This window comes from Gymnoscopelus braueri (genome assembly GCF_963280865.1).
Source record: "Gymnoscopelus braueri genome assembly, chromosome: 2".
Lineage (NCBI taxonomy): Eukaryota > Metazoa > Chordata > Actinopteri > Myctophiformes > Myctophidae > Gymnoscopelus > Gymnoscopelus braueri.
The window spans coordinates 50,336,504-50,359,980 of record NC_137604.1 but is presented as its reverse complement, the minus strand read 5'-3'; the positions used below and the strand labels follow the sequence as shown (position 1 = coordinate 50,359,980).

The window sequence follows — 23,477 nt, the reverse complement described above, 5'->3', positions numbered from 1 at the left end:
AGGCTACGGTGTCGCGCAGCAGTTCACTCACACTCACTCATGATTATCTTTTCTTTTTTTTTTCACCGCGGGTCCCGGGGCGGGTTGAGTCGTTGATTTATACACTGAGGCGGGTCGCGGGTTGAGGCGGGTTCGGTTCCGTGGCGGGGCGGGTCATGAAAAAACCCGACCCGCGCATCACTAGGGAGTGGGGTTATTAAAATGGATGGAATACTCACAGGAATGTTGTGGTCTTTTCTTCCTTTGTGGGAGGAAGCAACGTGCGCCAGGTATTGAATGACCTTTTTGGTGTTTTCTGTCTTACCGGCGCCAGATTCACCTCTGTTTTGACAAAGGAGATAAGAAACCCACAGACAAGCTTCCTCATTAGAACAAAATGTATGATGAAACCATAAACCAAGACTCTCCCCTAGATGAACTCTTCATATCTATATGCTAACAAATTGCAGATCTCTAAAAACTTTTTTTTGCATGAGGTAATGATGTTTTCCTTTCACTTTTCCAGTCTTTACATATGATATATGCAGGCGCCAAGGTCAAAATGAAGCGAGCCACTTTCTGGATTCCTGCTGAGGTTAAGGGGCAAAAAGCTGAGACAGATAACACAAGCCAAAGTCACCCTCACCTATACACAGCAAACGACATGGTAAATAAACTCAAATAAAATCATGTGGTCTCATATTTGGACATCAGAGCATTAAGGGTTCAGTTCCGAAGATTAGGTTAAAGGTGAGGGGTGGATGGCTTACAGTATGCATAGAAAGGATAGTGCACGTACATCAGCTGCAGGACAAACAACAGTACATGAAATAAAATAAGGTCCACACACTGGCATAAATAAGCTCCACTGTTTATTGCTTAGTTCGGAGGTCAGCAACCCGTGGCTCTTTAGCCCCGCCCTAGTGGCTACCTGTAGCTTTACAAAAGAAAATATGGAAATTGACTATGTAACTGTTTAAATTTGTATTTATCGTTTATCTGTAGTAGGCCAAACATGACACATACATTCTTACTTTCTCCAATATTGTAAAAATGTGTAAATGCAGCAAAACATGGCATAATATTGAAATGGAAATTAAACTTAAAGCGGTGGTTCTCAACGTGGGGCCCGGGGACCCCCAGGGGTCCTAGAGGGAGTTCCAGGGGGTCCCCAGCTAAATGATAAGATAGTTAGGAACCAACTCAGAGAGTGTACAAATAATACACATTTATATAGCTCATGAAGATCCCTGATCGAAACGTTGAACTAAGCAATAACCAGTGGAGCTTATTTCTGCCAGTGAGCGGAACCTTATTTTACTAGACCATACCCGGTGAAGTGCGCAGGCGAAAGTAGTTGCAAACGTGGGGTTATTGCACGTCCTGTTGCGCGTCCCCGTCATGTTCGCTTATTGTAAGCGGTTTAGGGGCAATATTGGTGGTAGTGTGTTTTTGGCGTTGGTTGTGAAAGTGCAGGTGGGTGTGGATCGGCTGTTTTCCAAGAGGCAATGTATATGTGTGAAGGCGCTTCGTTTGGGCTTCTTTTCATAGACCTTGTTTCTTGTAGGGCTCGCTTCGTTTGGGCTTGTTTTAATAGACCTTGCCGCTTGTTTCTCGCGTGAAACCAGGCAACCCTGCTCTCCCATTGTTTGACACATAAACGCTAATAATAAGCTGAGATTTGATGAAATTGAAAAAAGGGCTTCGCAGTTGAGTTCAGATGGTAATGGTCAATGGCTGTGTGCAAATTCAGATCAATTTCTCCAGCCACTGAGGAGAACCGGGCACACATTTTTGCTCTGAGATTTTTGTTCTCAGAGGTTTGTGAAATTATAGGAGGATTTCATGGCTTACAGCAGTGGTTCTCAACCTTTTCAAGCTGCGACCACCCAAAATAATCATATTTGAACTGGGGACCTCCCACCCTGACAAGCACTTGGAATTGTAGGAGTTGAGGCATTACATTTAGTTTGACTCGGTTCCATAGATAAATAGTGAAAATAGCAGATCTACAATTGGCTATTTTCACATTTGTCTTGGGTAATATTTGACAACTTGGTCAATGTTTGACCATTTTTTGTGTAGTTTGTTGATTACTTCTCTTTTTTATTATTTATTATTTTTCAAAAATGTCTTAAAATTATTTAAATTGTCACTTTAGAAATGTGCAGATACCCTGTATACTCTTATACAGCATGTTGGTTTGTTTACTGTTGAGTGAGAAAACAATGTTGCATATTAAGCTACAATGTGTAATTAACCAAAAAATTATAATTTGGGTTACAGTGTGCAGCCATTGTTTTTACCGCTCTGTTCCAAAGTGACAACAGCTTGGTGAAAACACACAGTACTCTTCTCACGCCTATAAGCGCTGCAAAAACCTCTGGGTTGACACTTTCATATTCATAGCATACCTGAGGTTTTACAGCACATGGCAATCCACACAACCCCAAGTATGCAAAAAAATAAACAATGTTTAGCTTTCAGGCCGAGCTAGTGGTGTTGTAAAGAATGATGTGGCTGAATGGCGGGGCTCAAAGACCGGGGTAAGTGGTGTCAAAGTGTTGTCAGTCCTCAGCAGCCACTGTGAACAGAGGGTATTCATGGAGGGATTGCGTCAATGTAACCGTTGTTGGCCTTGTTGGACCGCCGGGTGTTAGATTCCTCAGAACCCGGCCCCGTTCCAGATTAGATACCACACAAACATCAAGGGCTGACTTAATCAGACTGCATCTTTTGAGGCTTCCACTCAAGACACACTCCATGTTTGTTTTTTGCCCGTGAGCAAAAAGAGGACGTGAAAGCATTTCTAAATGACCTCACGCGTCCTCTGGAAATGGCACGTGTGTCTGTGTATACAGTATATATATGTATATAAATAAATAAATACACTGTATATACTGAAATGGGCAAGAGCACACATGAGCATAGAATCTCATAGTACTTGCATCTGTCATTTTAGATTTTAACCACTTTAACCATTATTTAATATGTATTTTGGCTATTTTTGAAAAATCGTAAATAATTGTGCAAATCCTTGAATATATACTGTATATATATTTTTAAAGCGAACATTTGTAACTCAAATCTTTGCTTCTGGGGGTCCCTGGAACTAAATATTTTGAGATGGGGGTCTGCGGCCGAATACATATGATATTGGGTGGTCCTTGACATGAAAAAGTTTGACAACCACTGATATTATAGCAACATACATGTTTCAGAAAACTTTCAGATTTAGAAGACATTTGTAGAATCGGCCTCAGGTCTTAATGGGTTAATTCATAATGTTGGCAACACTTCTCTTATGCACTGGTATAATTTTTTTGTACCCTTCATCAAGGGTAGGTTTGACAAAAGATGCAACAGGGTACTGAAGGTGCACAGTCCAAGATAAAGAGTTTCCCTGGATATGCATTGACATGGAGCTGTCTCTCACAGGCGCATGGCTACTATGACATTTTCTTTGGCTGCATTCCTGTCATCTAGATGCTTGGAGCAGGAGTGATGCCAGAGAGGAGAGGGGGGGAGGGTGCTGTGTACCAGAAATGCCAGACATTTCTCAGACTCCTGTTTCTCACAGGTCTGTCAAAGAGATATTCGTTTTGAATGACCTGACAGAGGCCTGGAGGCTTCTGGCTTCAATTTGCTGCTCCGCCCCTGTGTAATCAGTACTAAATGCATTAATGTCAGGTTAAATTGTATTTGATTCAAACCAATAAAACGAGCCACGAGTGTGTTTTTATTTCCAAGAATAAGACGTGAGTAAGGAGACACGCATGAATACAATGATTGAACCATGAATGTTTTGCAATGAAGTCAGGCCAGTAATCTCATTCTGACGAATCCAGTCCAATTCAATGATCTAAGGCAGGGGTCTTCAACGTTTTCAGGCCAAGGACCCCCTAGCTGAGAGAGAGATGAAGCATGCAGGGACCCCCTCTATATTGTATACAATTGTGTTTCAGATTGTTGTGTCTGCTCTTTTTTCCCTCTACACCCATACCTCTTTGCCAAAAATAGCCGATCTACAAGCTCACAAAGCCTTGCAGATCTGGTATTTTTGGCTAAAGTTCTCCTCAGAAAAGGGATGCTAGGGGTGTTTTAGGTAAAGTGGTTTAGGTAAAAAAAAACAAAAAACATATCACACAAAGATTTGGTGGCCCCCTGTAGTAACTCTGAGGACCCCCTAGGGGTTCCGGACCCCCTGTTGAAGACCCCTGATCTAAGGTGCAGATGCATGCAAGGTTTATCAGACCCGTTAATAGTAGTGAATGATAGCAGAAAACATTGCCACATATCACTTTACAGTATCTTGAGATGACTTTTTCCAACTACAAAAGCCGTTTGTCCGCCACATGATTTTTTTCAACTGCCAGTCTGCCACCAACACCCGCACATCATCTCTCTTCAGCCCACTGATGTGTTGGTAAATCCACACATGGGTGTGGGGCATAAATATCTAAACCCATCAAAACGTGTCTACTGTAAGTGGGCTAATTAAATATTAGACACACAGACTTGTAGGCTAGACTACTGTATGTAATAAAGTACATGCTACAATGACATCACCAGCAGCTCAACTGTTCAGTTTTGTTTTTGCATTTGTTTTTCTTTACACAAACATCTTCATATAATGTATACCCCACTGAAATGTCAGGAAGTAGTGAAGGTATTAAAAGATATATACTGCATATGCTTAGTGCCTGTGTGTATGCTTCCACGGGTGTGCTGGTGTGGTGAAGCAGCACACGTCTAAAGAAATACTGTGGTGTGTGTGGGTAGTGTCATGTGCTGGCCATTTATATAAACAGATGTAGACAATTAAATGCTTTTATTGTATGTGTGCTTACACCTTTTTCAATGATTTTCTTCCACCAGGTTTAACCCACGTTAACAAAATGAGTGAAATTTAGAAGTCATGCAACCAATTCAGCATCTACCCCTGTAACCCCAATACTGACAGAATCAGGGCAGGAAAAAAATGATAGAAAAATAAGAAGGCAGATTTGACCCAAGTGAATACTTACGTGCAAAGAATTGATTGGTCCTCTCGATCTGTGGAAGAGGGAGAAAGAAGAGAGGGAGGGGAGATAAAAAAAAGAAGTGTCAACCTTAGCATTTAGCCAGTGATTCAGCATCTATGACAAAGCGCTCTCTTAACATTTGACATTGTCAGTGCTAACCTATGCGTCAGCAAAGAATGGCAGAAACAAATAGGGCACAGTAACTGAAGTACTGTGCTCAAAAACATGTGTTAAACTGCACTCCTGTTTGAAGGACTTTATTTCTGTAACTGAACAACTAACAAAAACAATTTGAGCACAAAGCTATTCCTCAGTGTTGTGAAGCTTGGCACGGTATACAAGTTTTTCTTCTTTAGTAATTAGACTGTGCGTGCCATCATCATGCCGTTGTATTCTTATTAAACTGAGATGAAGCCTGGCAGGCACCATCAACACCCATCATCAGCTCATCATGAGATTCACAAGTCAAAGCAAACCTGGTTGAATCTTGTGAGTTTTCCTTTCAAAATGTTTCAGAAGGCCACCGCAGCCCTAACGTTATCATCTAACAGGAGGGCTAAATTACTTCTCTTGGAGGTTTCGGTAGTTACAGTGGGGCTCAAAGCATCTCACCACAGGTATTTCCGTGTCATGGTTTAAAAAAAGAAAAAATGTGAAGATTGTGTGGTTCCAAAAATTATGGAAAAGCAATGCTGCTTTGGAGAGATAAGGTTACTGTGCAGATTTGTCAGTAATGTCACAGAGATCATTTACTGAAGACTGTGTGTGCGGTTCTGTGTGCTCGTTTCTTGTGCTGTGAAGGAGAAAACATTTTTAACAGCAGTGTCCAAGTTTCCTTAACATACAGTAAGAAAAAGGAGCACAGCAAACAGCCTCAAGCCATTGTGGGTTACATATAGCCTGACTGAACTGTGTGGGCTGTTGAGTGCAGAAACACAGCTCTCAGAGACCGATCGACGACAAATTAGATTCATGCACTCATGCATGCACGCACACACAGCATATATTGAAACAGGGAGATGGAGAGACACCAGGGTATAAGACAAGAATAGTTCCCTGAAAAAGTGACACAATCCTATCATGAACATGAAGCTGTTCTGATAGCTCTTGCTATATACATCACTGTACGATTGTTTATTATTGTTGTGACTTATAATGTATGTTTTAAATCTCTTAACTATCTGAACAGAAGCTAAAGGATATGAGCTGCAGACCAACATGCACTTTCAATTCTTTCAATTCTTTTTAACCTCATTTAAAATAAAGGACTTCTGATTCAATACATCAATATACCAGAATTCGTGGAAGATGAATGTGGTTTAAAGCACTGTTTCCCAAACAGTGGGTCGGGACCCATGTTTGGCTCGCGGACCACTTGTTATGGGTCGCGAGTAAATATCCCCTTTTTGTGTCTTCCATTAAAAAAAATATATATATATTATTTCAAAAGATTAAAAAAAGTTTAAAAATAATAATTATCAACTTTTTAAAATATTTCAAAAGTATTTAATAAATAAAATAAATACAATAATTTCCATACATTTTAAAAAACGTTTAAGAAGTAGTTAAAATAACCGATCTGCAGGCTCACAACGCAGCGCGAAGCGATGCGCTGTGAGCTTTAGAGCTGTAGATCTACTATTTATTTATCGACTATTATTTTCACTACTTTAGGTCCCAGGCAAACGTCTAGTTTCTCTAGATTCGACTGAGATTGGCAGTCGACTGCCAATCTCAGTCAAATCATGCAAAACATATGTTATGCAGTAGAGGAACATTCCATTTGGGCTGCAGGGGTGCTTAGTGTCTGATTTAACATATACTTGCTTGGTTTCTCCCAATAAATCATGATGTATATCCTATTTTTGGCAAACTATTAGTTAATTAATATAACAAACTTTTTTTTATAATTCGAGATTAGCAGTCGACTCAGACACCCCTCGACTAATTAGTCAACTATTTGACTAATTGAGGTCAGGCCTAGCTAGGGGAAACACTGCAATCCATGGTAAACTGCACCAGTTCAAGTTTTGCACTTGGAAGATTTTGAATAGACGGACAGAGTGGCTTATGCTGTATTTCTGTAGCTACAATACATGGTTAAAAAAAATGTTTTGTCTGGTTAAGACGCACCAAGTGTAGCCCATTTTGCTGAAAAGTTGGATGATTGATTTCTGACAATATGCAGTGTGGCTGGAAGAAGAATCCCCGTCTAATAGTGATTACATCATTTTCTGTGATGTCATGATGCATTTTTTATTGCTTGCTGTACTGATGGGTCTCTAGGTCATGGGGCAATAAAATTGTATATCTGATTGTTCCCGTACGCCTCAGAACTATTCCACGCGTGGCTTGACAACAGTGACTGAAGTAGGTCAGAGTCATCCACAGGCCCTAAGGGATGGGTAATAATGATGATATCATGGACAAACAGTAGCTCCTCTACCCACGCCCCCCCCCCTCCAGTGGGGACATCCTTTTCTTGAGTCATATGGCTGGCAGAACTGCTGGCTTTTCTTTTAAGTTCTCTTCCTTTTTTGTGCCGCAGAGGTAAGAAACCCTAGCAGGGCTCATACGAGAACCTCACCGTTTCCATTACATACAATTACAATTTATTAGTGTCTAAAAACTAAAACTAAAAACACACAAAAATGTTAATAAAAACAGATCATAAAGTATAAGAAAAATCGAATTACCCTCGGTTAATTAGATGGTAGGCTTCCATAATACTGTTGTTTTTTTCTTTTTGGGCATTTTTATCTGGACGTCATGTTGGCTCTTCAGGCTCTCTGGGAATGAGCAGCGCAACTCTATGTGTGTGAAATTCCTTTCTTGGCTTACTGGGGCAGAACTCAAACGTATGTCACTGGCAGAATGAGTGAGTGCCTCGTTGTCAGAGGGGCTGACATCAGCAGTCAGTCATCATCATCAATACCACCAATGGCATCCGGGAAATCCACATCTAATTGAATGAGTTGACGTTGAATCTGAGAGATTCATGTACATTAGTGAATTGGTAGGGTGGTCCATCGGGGAAGGTTGCTTCTCCTCAGACATTAACGTAACGGATCAGAGACGAGTTCCTCACTTACGCCCGTGGCTACATTTCATCGTACGCTGAAGCTTACGACGCATTGAAATTGTAGATCAGCTAATATCAATATTATTATTTTTTTTATTCGGCAATAATCAATTCCATAAAATAGGGACGCCAGGTTGAAAGTGGTTAACACGCTTATCTCGCGCAGATTCAGCTTTGAAATAATGTACTCACGTTCATTTACAATCTAAACTTCCTGTCAACCTGATACAGTAGCAGTGAGCTTCAAAGCCTTGAAATCGGTCTTTCAATTCCAAACTGTCCCTGTGATCCAATAAGTGGTAAATGTAACATACGGTCATAAAACCTGGCAGCCGAGGCAGGAGAGAAGACAGCGTGTGCCCGTGTGGTTTACACTCTGTTGCGCCAGGACAAAAGGTACAATAAATCAACTGTAATTGATCTCACACACACTCAACATATTAAGTAGGGCGTAGAGACCTCATGCTACCACATGAAAAGGAAAAGTTAGCTGACAGACACTAGGATTTAAAGGCATCTGAATAATGCTACTGCCTATGAGAAGGCCTGGACCGCTGGCGTAGCGGTCCAGGCACCTAGGCTCAATGTAGCAACAGTGCGTCTGGGGTTTGACTCCCAATCCTGACGGCCCTTTGAGGGCATTCACCGAATAGTCGAATATTCGAATATTCGAATATCAAACCGACTATTCGACTATCAAACCACTATTCGATTATTCTATAAAAAAAAATTATAGTGGCTTTTCTACAGCAGACACGCAGCTGTGAGCTCTGGTGTGATGTCAACTCGCATTCCTTGAGTTGAGTCATCAATGCCATTAAAAAAATAATAATAATAATAATATTTTTTAATTTTTTAATTTTTTATAATCAAATCGATTAATCGAATATTCGAATACTTATAGGTCGAATAATTCGAATGCTAAAAATCACTATTCGTGAATGCCCTAAGCGGGCCTTTGCTGCATGTCACTCCCCTTCTCTCTCCCCATTTCCTGTCATCCTACTGTCCTGTCAAATAAAGGCACAAAAGCCCAATAATAAATCGTAAAAAAAGAATTGACCAAAATGTGACCGCATAGCGGCTACTTTTAGAACAAACTGAGTACTTTGGAAAGTTTAAAATACTTAATAATGCACTAATGACATGGACCGCTTTTTATCAGCTCCCCAATTACGACTGTACACAAATACAGAGCTGCTCGTCCGAGCTGATGGTCTCGCTTATGCCCCGCTATCGAGGCACCACACACCTTAGCCATGACTCTAGCCATGTACTGTAACTGCACTGATTTGGCTCAGCATGGTTGGTCTAATGGCTCCCTGGTCAAATACTGCAACGTAAGTGAGTCTGGAAGACCAGACGAGTCTCATTGAAAAGCCTGCTATGAAAATTCAATACCAATGTTCAAAGCGTGTAACATTCAAAGTGTGTGTGTGTGTGTGTGTGTGTGTGTGTGTGTGTGTGTGTGTGTGTGTGTGTGTGTGTGTGTGTGTGTGTGTGTGTGTGTGTGTGTGTGTTTCCCCCCTTGCATTATCTAAAAACACACATTGCCTCAGGATGGATTCCTCTGCCAGAGGGGAAGGCTAGTCTGAAGACCAAACTGCTGACTGTGTTCCTTTGGGGTGAGGTGGCGGTGGGTCATGATGATGTGACCAGTGTGAAAGTGACTGGGTAGACAGCTTTATGACTCATTAGGGACAGTACTACAGGCTTCCTGGTTTTGAGCAGATACTTCCCGTACATGATGTGTTGGCCTCTCTTTACGCAGAGACACATACCCCCAGGCATCTAACCTCTCCAGCATCTCAATGCAGAATAACCAACAGTGTTCTGCGCGCAAACATGACACACACACACACACACACACACACACTCCTCCCCCCACCCGTCCTGCATGTCCCTTCACATTCACAATCACATCCCTATCTCTGTCTGACACAAACACAGCTCCGGTCGGCCAAAGATCCAGTGTCTCCACTATCTGCCTAGCAGCAGGCATGGGGTTAGGATTAGGACACAATCCAGTCAAAGGAGGACACTCTTCACTTCCATGCACTGACTTTCCAACACAACTGTGACATTTACGGCTACTCCAGATTGTAAAACGCTGATTACCCCCCTCTTGCAAGGCAGGACCCTCTGGGGTGTGTGTGTGTGGACGAGAGCTATTCAAACAAGGGCTGTCCCTTCTGCAACATTACTTTAAAGTCATGAGGACCATTTTGTGGGTTTCGCATGATCGATAATGTTCTTTCCAGCTTCACATGACTCCATTATGTTGGGGAGCTTCAAGGACTGCCCTGGGATATAGTCCATGATATCATTACTTTAAAAAAAAAAAAGGGAGGATAAAAACCTGGGAGGATAGACGATTACTTTTTCAAAACTTGATCTAAGGGTATTAATATTAATCCCACTAAATATTCAGGATGAAGAGGAATCTCAAATGCCTTTCACATGCACAAACCAAAATATAATACAATATGAATATATAAATATAATATAAATTACACTGCAACCTCCTGTGTTAACTCTTAGGTGCCTAAGTATTTAGACCAGGGGTCTTCCAACGTTTTTCAGCCCAAGGACCCCCTAGCTGAGAGAGAGATGAAGCAGGGACCCCCTCTACAATGCATTCAATTGTGTTGCAGATTAAACTATTTCATAGATTCATTGACTATCATCAGTGTTCAATATAGTGTTTGATTTGCTCCTTTTCCGTCTACATCAAACCTCTTTGCCGAAAATAGCCGATCTACAAGCTCACAACGCCTCGCAGCGCGAGGCGTTGTGAGCTTGTAGATCTGCTATTTTCGGCTAATGTTCATCAGAATAGAGATGCTAGGGTTCAAGTGTTTAATGTAAAAATAAAAATTCTATCTCAAAGATTTGGTGGACCCCCTGGAGTAACTCTCAGGACCCCCTAGGGGTCCCGGACCCCCTGTTGAAGACCCCTGATTTAGACAATGGCACAAAACATAAGGCGCAAATTGCATCAGGTTGCATTCCACCAGCTATGGGAGCAGCATTAATAATAATTAGCATTAATAATAATTTATAATGATGTCTCTGCTCACTGATTTTTCACGGAGTTGCTGCATGTCACTCCCCGACTCTCTCTCTCCCTGTTTCCTGTCTCTCTCTGCTGTGCTATAAAAGAATAAAAGGCTTGCTTTGAGGGAGTAGAATGTCATTGACAGACTTCGCTCACCGGAGATGACAAATGAATAATAAAAAACTGCATCATACAACTGCTGAGTGCCATCAAGGAGCGGTTTAAAAATACAAATAAAATCTGAACATACATTTCTACTATAGGACCAACATGTCAATTTGTCTACAGGGCTATTATTTCAATTAACAGCACCCTTGTTTGAATCATGTACTGTAAACATTTTGAGTGGGCCCGAGTCCTACAAAGCAAAACTCCTCCCATTAGTAACCCTGAGAGTGTACAAAAAAAGTACATTTTTGTACACTATCAGAGTTTAATGAACACTGAGCTTTTTACTGTGTATGTCTCCCTGCCGCATAAGTGCTTATTGTTGGCCGAGTTCAGTCCCCAGGGGAACTCCCAACAGGTCACGAGACAGCGAGGACACCGCGGGCTTACTGGACACTGTGGGCAGATTGCTTCCCTTTTACTGACCCCCCTGCTCTAACACTGGATTAATGCAGCGACCAACTCATTCCATACATTCCACTCCACACAGCAGCACTTTCTACAGTCAGGGAGACTGGCTGGACCAACCACTACAGAGCAGCATTGGCAAAATGATGAACTAACTTTTCTTTTGATTGTTACACAATAATCAAAGAGACATAAGAGAAATATAAGCTTCTGACATTATTATTATTACTTTTTTTTATTGATAGATACAGTAGACTGACAGGAAATGGGGAGAGAGAGATGGGGAGCGACACGCAGCAAAGGTCGTCGGGAACGGGATTTGAACCCGCAACACGCTGTCAGGCATTAGCAGCCTAGGTGCTCGGACCGCTACACCAGCCGTCTGGGCCGCTTCTTACATAATTGACATAATTGACATAATTGACTAACTAATGCGAAGGGGCACGGTGGCGCAGTCGGTAGTGCTGTCGCATCACAGCTAGAAGGTCCTGGGTTCGATTCCCGCCGGGGGCGCTGTGGGCGCTGGGGGCGTGTCTTCGCCTCCGCGTCATCAGCGCCCATACCCTAGGTGGGGTTGGCGAAAGGGCATTTCTGTGTGGAGTTTGCATGTTCTCCCTGTGTCTCCTAGGGTAGTTAATACCCTCATAAAAACATGTAGTAATCCTGGTCACTATACTGCCTCCCCCTGGTCAGCCAGGGCGCCTGATGGAGGGGAAGGGAACTGGTTGGAATAACGTGTTCCTTCCACGAGCTACGTCCAACCAGGGAAACTCCCCCCTGTCAGGTGACAAGAAGGTCAGTTGGCTCTCATGCATTGAAGGAGGCATGAGCTCGGCCCTGGCCTCCCTAGGCTGGTGGGGGGATTGTAGTGCCCAGGATCACAACAAAAAAGGGTTACAAAAATCGAGGGATAAAAAATATTTAAAAAAAAGAAATGAACTAATGTTATAAATATGGTATAACTCATGATCTAAATACTGTATAGGCTATATGTGAAAGTTTACACTGCATACAATTATTAAATATTACATTGAAATGGCCATTTGTGGATGTGATGCATACAGTGATGTATGTGATGCATACAGTGTTTTTCAGACAAACAAACTAAATAAAGTATTGAGTGAATAATATCCCTAGTTTCTGGGATTTGACTCAGAGCACATTTTGAGGGAACGCAAGTGTTTCCATAAATCTAAAATATGATGACAGTTTGTAATCCACAGCACAGGAATGCAAGGAATGCAAATTATAACCGTTTCTGGGGTAGCACGTAAAATCTATCACATCACCGATGTTTATCATCATAACAACTTCAGGGCAGTTACACTTTGGCCAGGACTCCACAAGTCCTTCAGGGATTAATGAAAGCGTCAGTGCTTGACAGAATACCCATGCCATATCTTACATTCTGCACAGATATTTGAAATGGTTTAGACAGTTCCCCCGACTGGGTGTCTGAAGGTGAGATATGAAAAATCTAAGCAAAAATCGGGCTTTAGTGTGCGTCACACTAAAGCCCGATTTTTACAATACACAGTATCAGTACTTTATCGTACGGTATTGCACGGTGAAAATACAAGCTCACAATGGTTTTAGCAAAAATAATTGTCAAGTGGGCAATCATTGCCAACTGGAATGTAATGATGATACATGATGAGTACTAGTAAAAAGTGTGTCTTGAAGCAAATGCAAAATGGTGGAAAATCTAGTTAAGGGGAAAGGCTGTGGCCTTTTTGGGATGTTATGTCGTGAGCCAAGGAATCCAGGGGAAAAACTATTTTGATTGTACGGCCTACGTTTCATAGAGTTATAGGCCAAATAGTAAAGTGAGATGTTATGGTGCCAACATAAAGTCTGTTTTGAAACATTTGGGGTGGACTTTCATCCGTGGCCAAGTGGGAGTGTGCATGCAGCTGTGTCCAAGGTTAGCTGCACACAAACACATACAGACACATGGACAGGGGGGGAAAAACATAGTCTTTGACCCTTTGATGAAGACAAATTTGAAATGTTTGACCTATAACGACATGTCCAAAATAGGGCCACAAGGTTGAAAGTGGTTAAAACCATCCAGTTAACCCATTTAGACCGGGAAAGAATCTGTGTAATTTTTTGATTTCTTGGACTATTAAAAAATAGCAGATATACAAGCTTACTGTGTATAGTTACGAGCTTGTAGATCTGCTATTTTTGAGAAATCGTGAAAATGTGTTCAAATCTCTGTATATTTTTTAAGCAAACATTTGTAACTCAAATCTTTGCTACTGGGGATTCTACAAATGTCTTCTAAATCCTACAGTTTTTTTGAAAAACGTATGTTTCTATATCAGTGGTTCGTTTTCATGTCAAGGACTCCCAAAATCATATGTATTTGGCTGCCGACCCCCAACTCAAAATATGTTGTTCCAGGGACCCCCAGAAGCAAAGATTTGAGTTACAAATGTTCCCTTTAAGAAAATATATATATATTCAAATATTTGCACAAATGTTCAAGATCTTTCAAAAATAGCAGCGGCACCAAGTGCCGTGCTATGAGCTTGTATATCTGCTATTTTTGAATAGCCAAAGCATAAAATATGGATAAAGTGGTTACACAGATGCGTTCCCGGTTTGAAAGGGTTAAAGGCCTCTGGTACTGGGCAGAACAGAGTTGGTAATACAGCCAGGGACGACCAGCTGGAAGTGGGAAAACACCAACAAAATGCAGGACGTCCAGTTTCCCATGTGGATGCGTTTCTGGAGAAGTGAAGCATCTCTCCACAGAGGAGATATTTGATAGAGGGGATTCATCATATTGGATACAAACTGACAAGAGGATCTGGATATTTACTCATGCTGTTTATGTGATTAGGACGGGTAACACTTAGTTAATGTTTAGGAAATATGTGCTTAATACGTACAGGTGCCAAATTCCAGACCCAAAGGAAATGTGTGATATGTTTCAAAATACACAAAAAAAAGAAAGAAAGAAAAAAACCTTTGTATGGTAAATCCATTTTCCAGCATATTTGTGGGCAATTCTGAAAATATCAATGTGGAAAATTAAGATACACTTGGAATGGTTCATAATGTTAATGTGTCCCAAAGTATCATCACAGGAACTCGGTGAAATAATCAGGTCAAATATGCCCTTTTCCTGCCAGTGGCTGATATTAGGAAAACAGATCAAGTACTGTATTATCTTTCATGAAATTGAAGAATCCAGTAAAAGTTTTTTTAAAAAAAGAAAGAAAAAAAAAATAGTTTATTTCCCTTTTAGCAGGGACAAAGGACAGTTCTGGGACATAAAGTCCCAGCATTAGCTAGCTACAAAGCTACATTTAATCTGTAGTCCCTATAGAAACCCCAGGGGTTTATGAAGGAGTGAGGCTAATAAGGCTACAACAACAACACCAACAACATCATATTGTATTATTTCTCAGATGAGTCAAAGACCGATGGCTAAGGCCAGAAAAACTGAATCAGCTGTCACGCACTAGCGATAGCACCACACAGGAATTTGGCGCAGAGATGTATGAGGGGACATTTCTTTCATTACTCACAAAACCTCAACGGTTCAATGGTGACCTCACCAGTGAGTGGACAGGACACGCTTAAGCCGGCCACCTGCTGAATGTCTAAACTGCATTCCTCTATATGACACAGCTTCATCGAAGTCAAGACCTACTTACGACCTTCAGTGTGAAAGGGTATGTGAATGGCTGCACAACGTTAACCCTCAATGCTAGCCAAAATATCAGCTTTCGTGGCACTTTTTACATATTGGGGAGCGATACGATATTGGCTTCACTGAGGGGATCCAACTTATCATTCTTACTTTTCACATCCTTTATAAGAAAGGTGGACAAGGCGGGCAGTTATTTATTTATTTTGCTGCTGACATCATCCAGCTTTTACTAAAACACATAAATCATTGAGATAGTGAAAGGAGTGTGGCCTGGGCCAGGCCTGATAAAGGAAATGGCCAGGTCTCTGCCTCTCGAGGCTTCCATCCACTCCCAGAGTCATCAAAAGCTCACCCCACCTCCTCCCATGTCAACAGACAATGATTTAAAACACCCAAAGGAGGCATTGCAAAGTTCAATGCAATGGCCACTCTTAAAATGTCTATAGCCTTGCTATTGTTCAGGCCCTCTAATGGCAGGACACAAAGAGTTTAAAAGATGAATCACTCATGAGACCTCATGTTTTGAAGTGAGAAGCAAATACTGTATGAAGCTGGGGAAAAAGAACACCCCCATCAGATGAAACCAGGAGACACTTGAACTTTTACTGTAACATATTAATTAAGTTAATTTAAAAAGCCACAAGTATGCTTTACTGATGTATTGCTTACAAGTAGCTAATTATTCCGCCAATAGCTACAACAAAATCTGATATGTCAACTATGTTGGCTAATTATTGTTAGTCATCTTGTTATAGATAATCAGGTATTTCAATCATGTTGTAGATTTGTATTTGTTTTTTACAAATCATGTTCTATTAATATTTTTTATTGTGTTATACATAGGTAGAGGCCTTTTTTTTATATTCTGTATACTGTTTTTTGTATTGTTTTTACATTGTGCTAAATAAATCAAATCAAAACTATAGCAACAAAATAGTCTTCCTGGAGCCACAGATTGTGGAGGGGATCTGGTGATCCACTCAACAGGTTTGCTGTTCCCAGAGGAACAACCTGCACCGTTTGTATCTTTATCCTTTCTTCTGTATGCCTACCACAGTGGAGTAAATAGATTACTGGTCCTCCGGCTGGATGCATCAATGCCAAGTACAGTAAGTATGTGTTTAATTTGAGATCTGCCTTACGGCCTAACAAGGATAGAAATATAAGTTTGTTGTAACTTGTAACTAAGGATGGACCAACAGCTCGTTCAGACTATTGTATTGGCTGACTTTCCGTGACAGGATTGTGTAAAAAGGCACATAAATTTGGTTAAGCCCAGCCCAAATTCCCAATCACCCAACAATCTATCAAGCCGTCAACTAAGAGACAAAAACAGGCATCTCTCACCATCTCTTGCCGATGCTTATAGTAATTGTATTGCCATGGCAGCAATACAAATAATTGCAGCAGCTGTGTTAGCTTGTATCACGCAGCCACTGTTAACATTATGGGGACAAATGTTAGAATAAACACAGTTCTAACAATTAGCCCCCTGTCTGTGAACTTTAACCATCCATAACCACATCCCATTCCAAGACTTCTTTGAAAACGCAAACATTCAGCCGACAATAAATAGCTCCCATAAGGAACAATCTGACTCCATCTGCACTTCCAAGGAATCCCTTTGAAGTGTTGTACTTCTCTTATTCTCTAGAGTCTAGATTAACCCATTAAGACCGGGAACTGTGTAACTACTTATTTTGATACTTTGGCTATTCAAAAATAGCAGATCTACAAGCTCACAGCGTGGCACTCCATCTTTGAATTTGGTGCCACGCTGTGCACCGAATTTGTGCAAATCTTTGAATATATATATTTCTTTAGGGATCATTTTTAACTCAAATCTTTGCTTCTGGGGGTCCCTGGAACAACACATTTTGAGATGGGGGTCCGCAGTCAAATACATATAATTTTGGGGGTCCTTGACATGAAAATAATTTGTTCCAGGGACCCCCCAGAAGCAAAGATTTGAGTTACAAATGTAGTTTAAAAAAAGATGTATATTCAAAGATTTGCCAAAAAGTTCAGAGCGCGGCACCGAGTGCAGAGCTATGAACTTATAGATCTGCTATTTTTTGAATAACCAAAGAAATAAAAACATTTGCCAGATGCGTTCCTGGTCTTAATGGGTTAACAATAACCTCTTGCGTGCTTGGTGTGTTCTGATCTTACTCAGGAGGAGCAGGAGAGAGCTATCGTAGTTGTACACACAAAGCTTTGGGGTTGGTAGTGTATCAAGGGGATCATGAAGACTTGGCTTGTTACAGATTGGTCCCAGGTGGGCCAAGGTCTGCAGTGGTTCCAAGAAACTATGTACATTACCGTTATAAGTCTCAATCTCACCATCACATTCTTCACAGTCTAGACGATAAAGGCTACACCCTGCATCTCAATGAGAAATTCTTGGGACTTTTATTCCTCTTGATAGAAACAATAAATTTTTCTTTTTAAGAATCAGCAAGAAGTCTCTTTGGCGTGACTAGAGAACTGATACAATTTGTTTTCTTTTAAGTGCTGGAACAGGCAGTGGTGTAAAGTAACTAAGTACATTTACTCAAGTACTGTACTTAAGTACAATTTTTAGGTATTTTTTACTTTGCAGGAGTATTTCCAATTTGCAGTACTTTTACTTCTACTCCACTACATCTCAGAGGCAAATATTATACTTCTACTCCACTACAATTATTTGAAAACTTTAGTTACTAGTTACTTTTTTTAATTTGGATTATTATTACAAAACATAAATTAACCACTTCAGGCCTATATACAGTACATTTCGGCCATTTAAAAATATCCGATCTACAAGCTCACAATGCATCACATTGCAACGCATTGTGAGCTTGTAGATCTGCAATTTTCAAAAGATTTTTATACATACAAAACTTGTGAATGGGACATTCTACGTAATGAGTACTTTCTACTTTGGTACTTTAAGTACATTTTGATACCAATACTGTTGTACTTTTACTCAAGTAAATTCTGAATTTATGACTTTTACTTGTAACAGAGTATTTCTACATTGCAGTATTGATACTTTTACTTAAGTAAAAAAAATTGTACTTTTTCTTTTTTTTTCTTTTTCCACCACTGGGAACAGGGCCACTGCGTTCAGCTCAAAAGATTACCGAGCCCAGATGGATGGCGCTTGACTTGACCTAGTGCCCTGACTTAACACCAGGAAAAGACTCACGGCCCGATTGGCATCTTTCTCCCCTCTTCCACCTAACAAAGACGTCTGAGGGACTCATCCAGCGCAGAAATCTTTGTCCTGTCCAACACTTGGAATTCATCACAAATGCTGACCTGAGCAATTCTTTGCTTCAACATATGGTTTCATTCATGTGAACGTCAGGATTTCCGAACTACACATTTCCAGAAATGTTAAAATTAGCCTCTTGTAACTCACTCGCTAGGATGGATTTACCATTTGCAGAGCAGCATGTGGGAGACTTATGGCAGGTATCTGGACATCTAATCAATGACAGATGTGTGGCAAAGATTTTGGTGGCCTGCTCACACAACTGGCCTTTGTGAAGTCACACCTCATTTAACCCCTTCCATTGGAATACAGGTCGTATTAACAGAGCCCTGCAAGGTTCAGACACCCTTTGGCCATTAAGATTTGACAATCTGCTTTCCCAGTAGTAAAATAAATAAAGGTTTATAAGGCATCTCAGGCCATCCTGGACAGTAATAATTTCTTCAAGTTGACACATAAAGTCAAAATATGATTCTAATCGCCACAAAATAACAACGCTATGAGGTAGCAGGGGGATGATATCAGTAACAATGTTTACTTATTAGACCTATAGGGTGTGAAGAAAGGGGAGGAAGTTACCACCTGCCCACTATAACTAGACATCAGAGACACACACTTCCCACAGATTACATACACCCAAAGTGAGTTTGAAAACATGACCAACGACAAAAAACTCCCATACCTACTGGGAGAAATACAACAATGTGCGAAAACAGCAGCAAGATTTGTGAACTGTTGCGATAAAAGAAGGTTAGCCAATGGAATACAACCACCCTAAAGGTCCTTACACACCGGGGGCGAATTTTTCATGCGAGTAAGTTTTTTTAAAAACCTTATAAAGTCAATGCAAGCTTACATGGAACGAAAAAGCGAAGCGAAAGAGCGTCTTTTAATTATTCGGAACGAGTCCGAATTTTGCGTATATTCGCATATTCGCCGGTGTGTAATGACCTTAAGGACTACTAACCATTGAGTGTCCCGAGTAGACCTCTAGACCTACTGCACATATAAACAGAGCTTCTACCTTTAAATGCATTTCAAATCGGAGGCTTTTTTTGTATATTTAAATAGTTTTGAGGAAAGAACTGCTGCTATTTGTCCGAAAGTAGCCTCGGAAACCCAGGCTTTTTTTTTTGTTACAAAAGAAAAAAAGCCTGGGGGAGCCATGCAGGAACGATGGTCTTGGACCTTGTTATCTCCTAACCAATCAGAGTGCAGAGGGGCGTCGCTCTAAATTTGGTGACGTCAGCGTGCTCCGTGCACAGGCCGAGGGGGGGAGGGGAGGGGAGGCGGGGACATAGATTGGTGAAGCAATAGGAAGCCACGCACAAATCCGGGCGGCTGTGTTTGGGTCCGCCCTTCAAGACCATGGATTGAGCTCGTAGCCTCAGGCTAGTCCGAAAGTGACTGCAAAAGATTGCTGCTATTTGTCTCAAAAAGCTTTATACCCTGGGCCTGTACATACTGTAGAACATGTATATAATGACGCAATGTGACATAGCTCTGTTTACACAATGCTGTACCCCATCCAACTGTACATACTTTCCCCATTTTCAACTGTTTTTATTATATTTTGACACTTGCTTTGGCAATGTAAACGTATGTTTTCTCATGCCAATAAAGCTAATTTGAATTGAATTGAGTTTAATTGAGTTAAAGACAGTACTAGCTGTGCAAACTGGAGTAAAACAACAACAAACAACAACATAAAAAATAGCTCCACGGACAAAGTCAGCTGCTGGACAGTTCAAAGAGGTGTTTTTGTGCCTGGGCGAGTGTACACTAAAACAATGACATTGCCTGTAACAAAGTCAGAATCAAGTAGATTTGAACCCATTAAGATGGGGAAAGCATCTGTGTCATTTTAGATTTTAGCTATTTAGCTTTAACAACATATGTTTTTCAGAAAACTCAAAAATAGCAGATATACAAGCCAAATGTCCATTGATAATAAAATATAGATATTTATAAAGGTTTATAAGGCATCTCAGGCCATCCTGGACAGTAATAATTTCTTCAAGTTGACACATAAAGTCAAAATATGATTCTAATCGCCACAAAATAACAACGCTATGAGGTAGCAGGGGGATGATATCAGTAACAATGTTTACTTATCCAGTGACATTATTGCTGGCAAGAGTGCAAAAACACACCAGCGTTATATCTATACAGCTGGATATTCACTGAGTTGAACCAGGTTAGTGAAATGCTCAGGGGGCAAAGCTGCGCAGCAGCTGGTCCGGACTAATCTCCAACCTACAAACCTCCTTTTCAGCCGCTATACTGGTCATTCTGGTACAGCCACACAACTGGGGAAAGGGAGGGAATAATAGCACATCTGCAAAGACAGGTCAGGCATAGTGTCATCGGAGATGTACTGTACATGTGCATGCCATGCTCGCTGGCAAACACGCTTAAGGGTTGAGGTCCACACTTCTTATAAATGACTGCAATGATGCAGAAACACACATGGCTGTGATTCAGAATGTCATCCATTCACAAGTCTCTATTCCCTGCCCCCCATATGTCTATGCTCCATGAGCCTCCATCCATGCAGAAATGTTATGTGTGAGACAGACCTATAGGGTGTGAAGAAAGGGGAGGAAGTTACCACCTGCCCACTATAACTAGACATCAGAGACACACACTTCCCACAGATTACATACACCCAAAGTGAGTTTGAAAACATGACCAACGACAAAAAACTCCCATACCTACTGGGAGAAATACAACAATGTGCGAAAACAGCAGCAAGATTTGTGAACTGTTGCGATAAAAGAAGGTTAGCCAATGGAATACAACCACCCTAAAGGTCCTTACACACCGGGGGCGAATTTTTCATGCGAGTAAGTTTTTTTAAAAACCTTATAAAGTCAATGCAAGCTTACATGGAGCGAAAAAGCGAAGCGAAAGAGCGTCTTTTAATTATTCGGAACGAGTCCGAATTTTGCGTATATTCGCATATTCGCCGGTGTGTAATGACCTTAAGGACTACTAACCATTGAGTGTCCCGAGTAGACCTCTAGACCTACTGCACATATAAACAGAGCTTCTACCTTTAAATGCATTTCAAATCGGAGGCTTTTTTTGTATATTTAAATAGTTTTGAGGAAAGAACTGCTGCTATTTGTCCGAAAGTGACTGCAAAAGATTGCTGCTATTTGTCTCAAAAAGCTTTATACCCTGGGCCTGTACATACTGTAGAACATGTATATAATGACGCAATGTGACATAGCTCTGTTTACACAATGCTGTACCCCATCCAACTGTACATACTTTCCCCATTTTCAACTGTTTTTATTATATTTTGACACTTGCTTTGGCAATGTAAACGTATGTTTTCTCATGCCAATAAAGCTAATTTGAATTGAATTGAGTTTAATTGAGTTAAAGACAGTACTAGCTGTGCAAACTGGAGTAAAACAACAACAAACAACAACATAAAAAATAGCTCCACGGACAAAGTCAGCTGCTGGACAGTTCAAAGAGGTGTTTTTGTGCCTGGGCGAGTGTACACTAAAACAATGACATTGCCTGTAACAAAGTCAGAATCAAGTAGATTTGAACCCATTAAGATGGGGAAAGCATCTGTGTCATTTTAGATTTTAGCTATTTAGCTTTAACAACATATGTTTTTCAGAAAACTCAAAAATAGCAGATATACAAGCCAAATGTCCATTGATAATAAAATATAGATATTTACATGGGGGGGGGGGGGCGGGGTAAAATAGATATAGTATAACCCACAAACAGCATATACCAAGCTGTGTTGACACCATGGAAGCCTTCCTTCTGCACACTGATATGTGGAAAGGACGTCCTGATGACATGTCATCACCCCCACTGGTCAGCCCTCACAAACATACACAAAGACCCTATTGTCCAGCACAATGCGGGTCACCCTCTCTGCTCTCACTGGGCTGATCCCAGTCCAAGTTACTGCTCTTTTAGGGTCTGGAGGCTTCCAAATGACCAGGACCTTTGAGGACATCCGTCATTATGGCTGCGTTGCTTGCTTTAAACTGGCAGTACTTGGGTGTCCCCAAATGAATTAAAATTGAATACCCTGCTGAAACAAAATGGCAAGTGATGAGATCTGTGAAATCTAGTGCAACAAGTAAAGTAAAGTGACTCTAGCAAGATCAGAGGAACAAAATAAAGAGGACAAGAAAATTCACAAGAAAAACGTAATAAAAAAAGACATGACTAGTCTTTCTTCATCGGGGTATCAATGAAGCAGACTAAGAGGTACAAAGGGTGTTTTATGTTTTAGATTTTTGCAGCAATGTCAATATAATAAAAAGCTTTTCCAAAGACCACCTTTCGCCCCTACAAAGCATTCAAGACTAAGCAACATTTCTTCTTAATGCTGGACATTTTTGAGAGGAGACTGATGTAAAAATGAGTTGTTTTGATAATGTGACACTCTGAACCGTGTCTGAGAGAAACCACCAACTATTAGGCTATTCTTTTCTACAATGTTGAGTTGTGCTGGTATTCAAGATCCTGCCATTTTTTTTGGTTCAAGGTTTTATTTTATTTTATATTTTCACATACAGGTCTATAACAAAAGGCATACAAAAACAGTGAATGTATGTTACCCCTCCCACCCCCCCCCAAAGTTCCCGCTCCGAAAGAGCCACAACCCTGGTATCTCATTGTACCATTAACACAAGATCCTGCCAATTTAACGGTGGAAATATTTGAAACCGATTCTTCCTTACAGCCAAAATGTGCATATCATATAGTTCTATTCTCCACTAGTGTATTTTATGTATCCCTGACAGTTATCTTGACCTGGAAAAATAAACATATGAAATACAGCCGGTTTG

The 23,477-nt window shown here is 40.8% G+C and overlaps 1 protein-coding gene across 1 annotated transcript in view; it reads right to left on the bottom strand.

The window, feature by feature from the left end:
- Nucleotides 1–23,477, bottom strand: part of LOC308074692 (myosin-10-like) — an 87,938-nt gene that overhangs the window by 48,208 nt on the left and 16,253 nt on the right. Inside the window, exons 4-5 of the mRNA XM_080414197.1 lie at nucleotides 5,007–5,034; nucleotides 219–321 (exon numbers count right to left, since the gene is read on the bottom strand). Coding sequence (XP_080270323.1) covers nucleotides 219–321; nucleotides 5,007–5,034 — 131 coding nt within the window. The remainder of the gene's footprint in view (nucleotides 1–218; nucleotides 322–5,006; nucleotides 5,035–23,477) is intronic.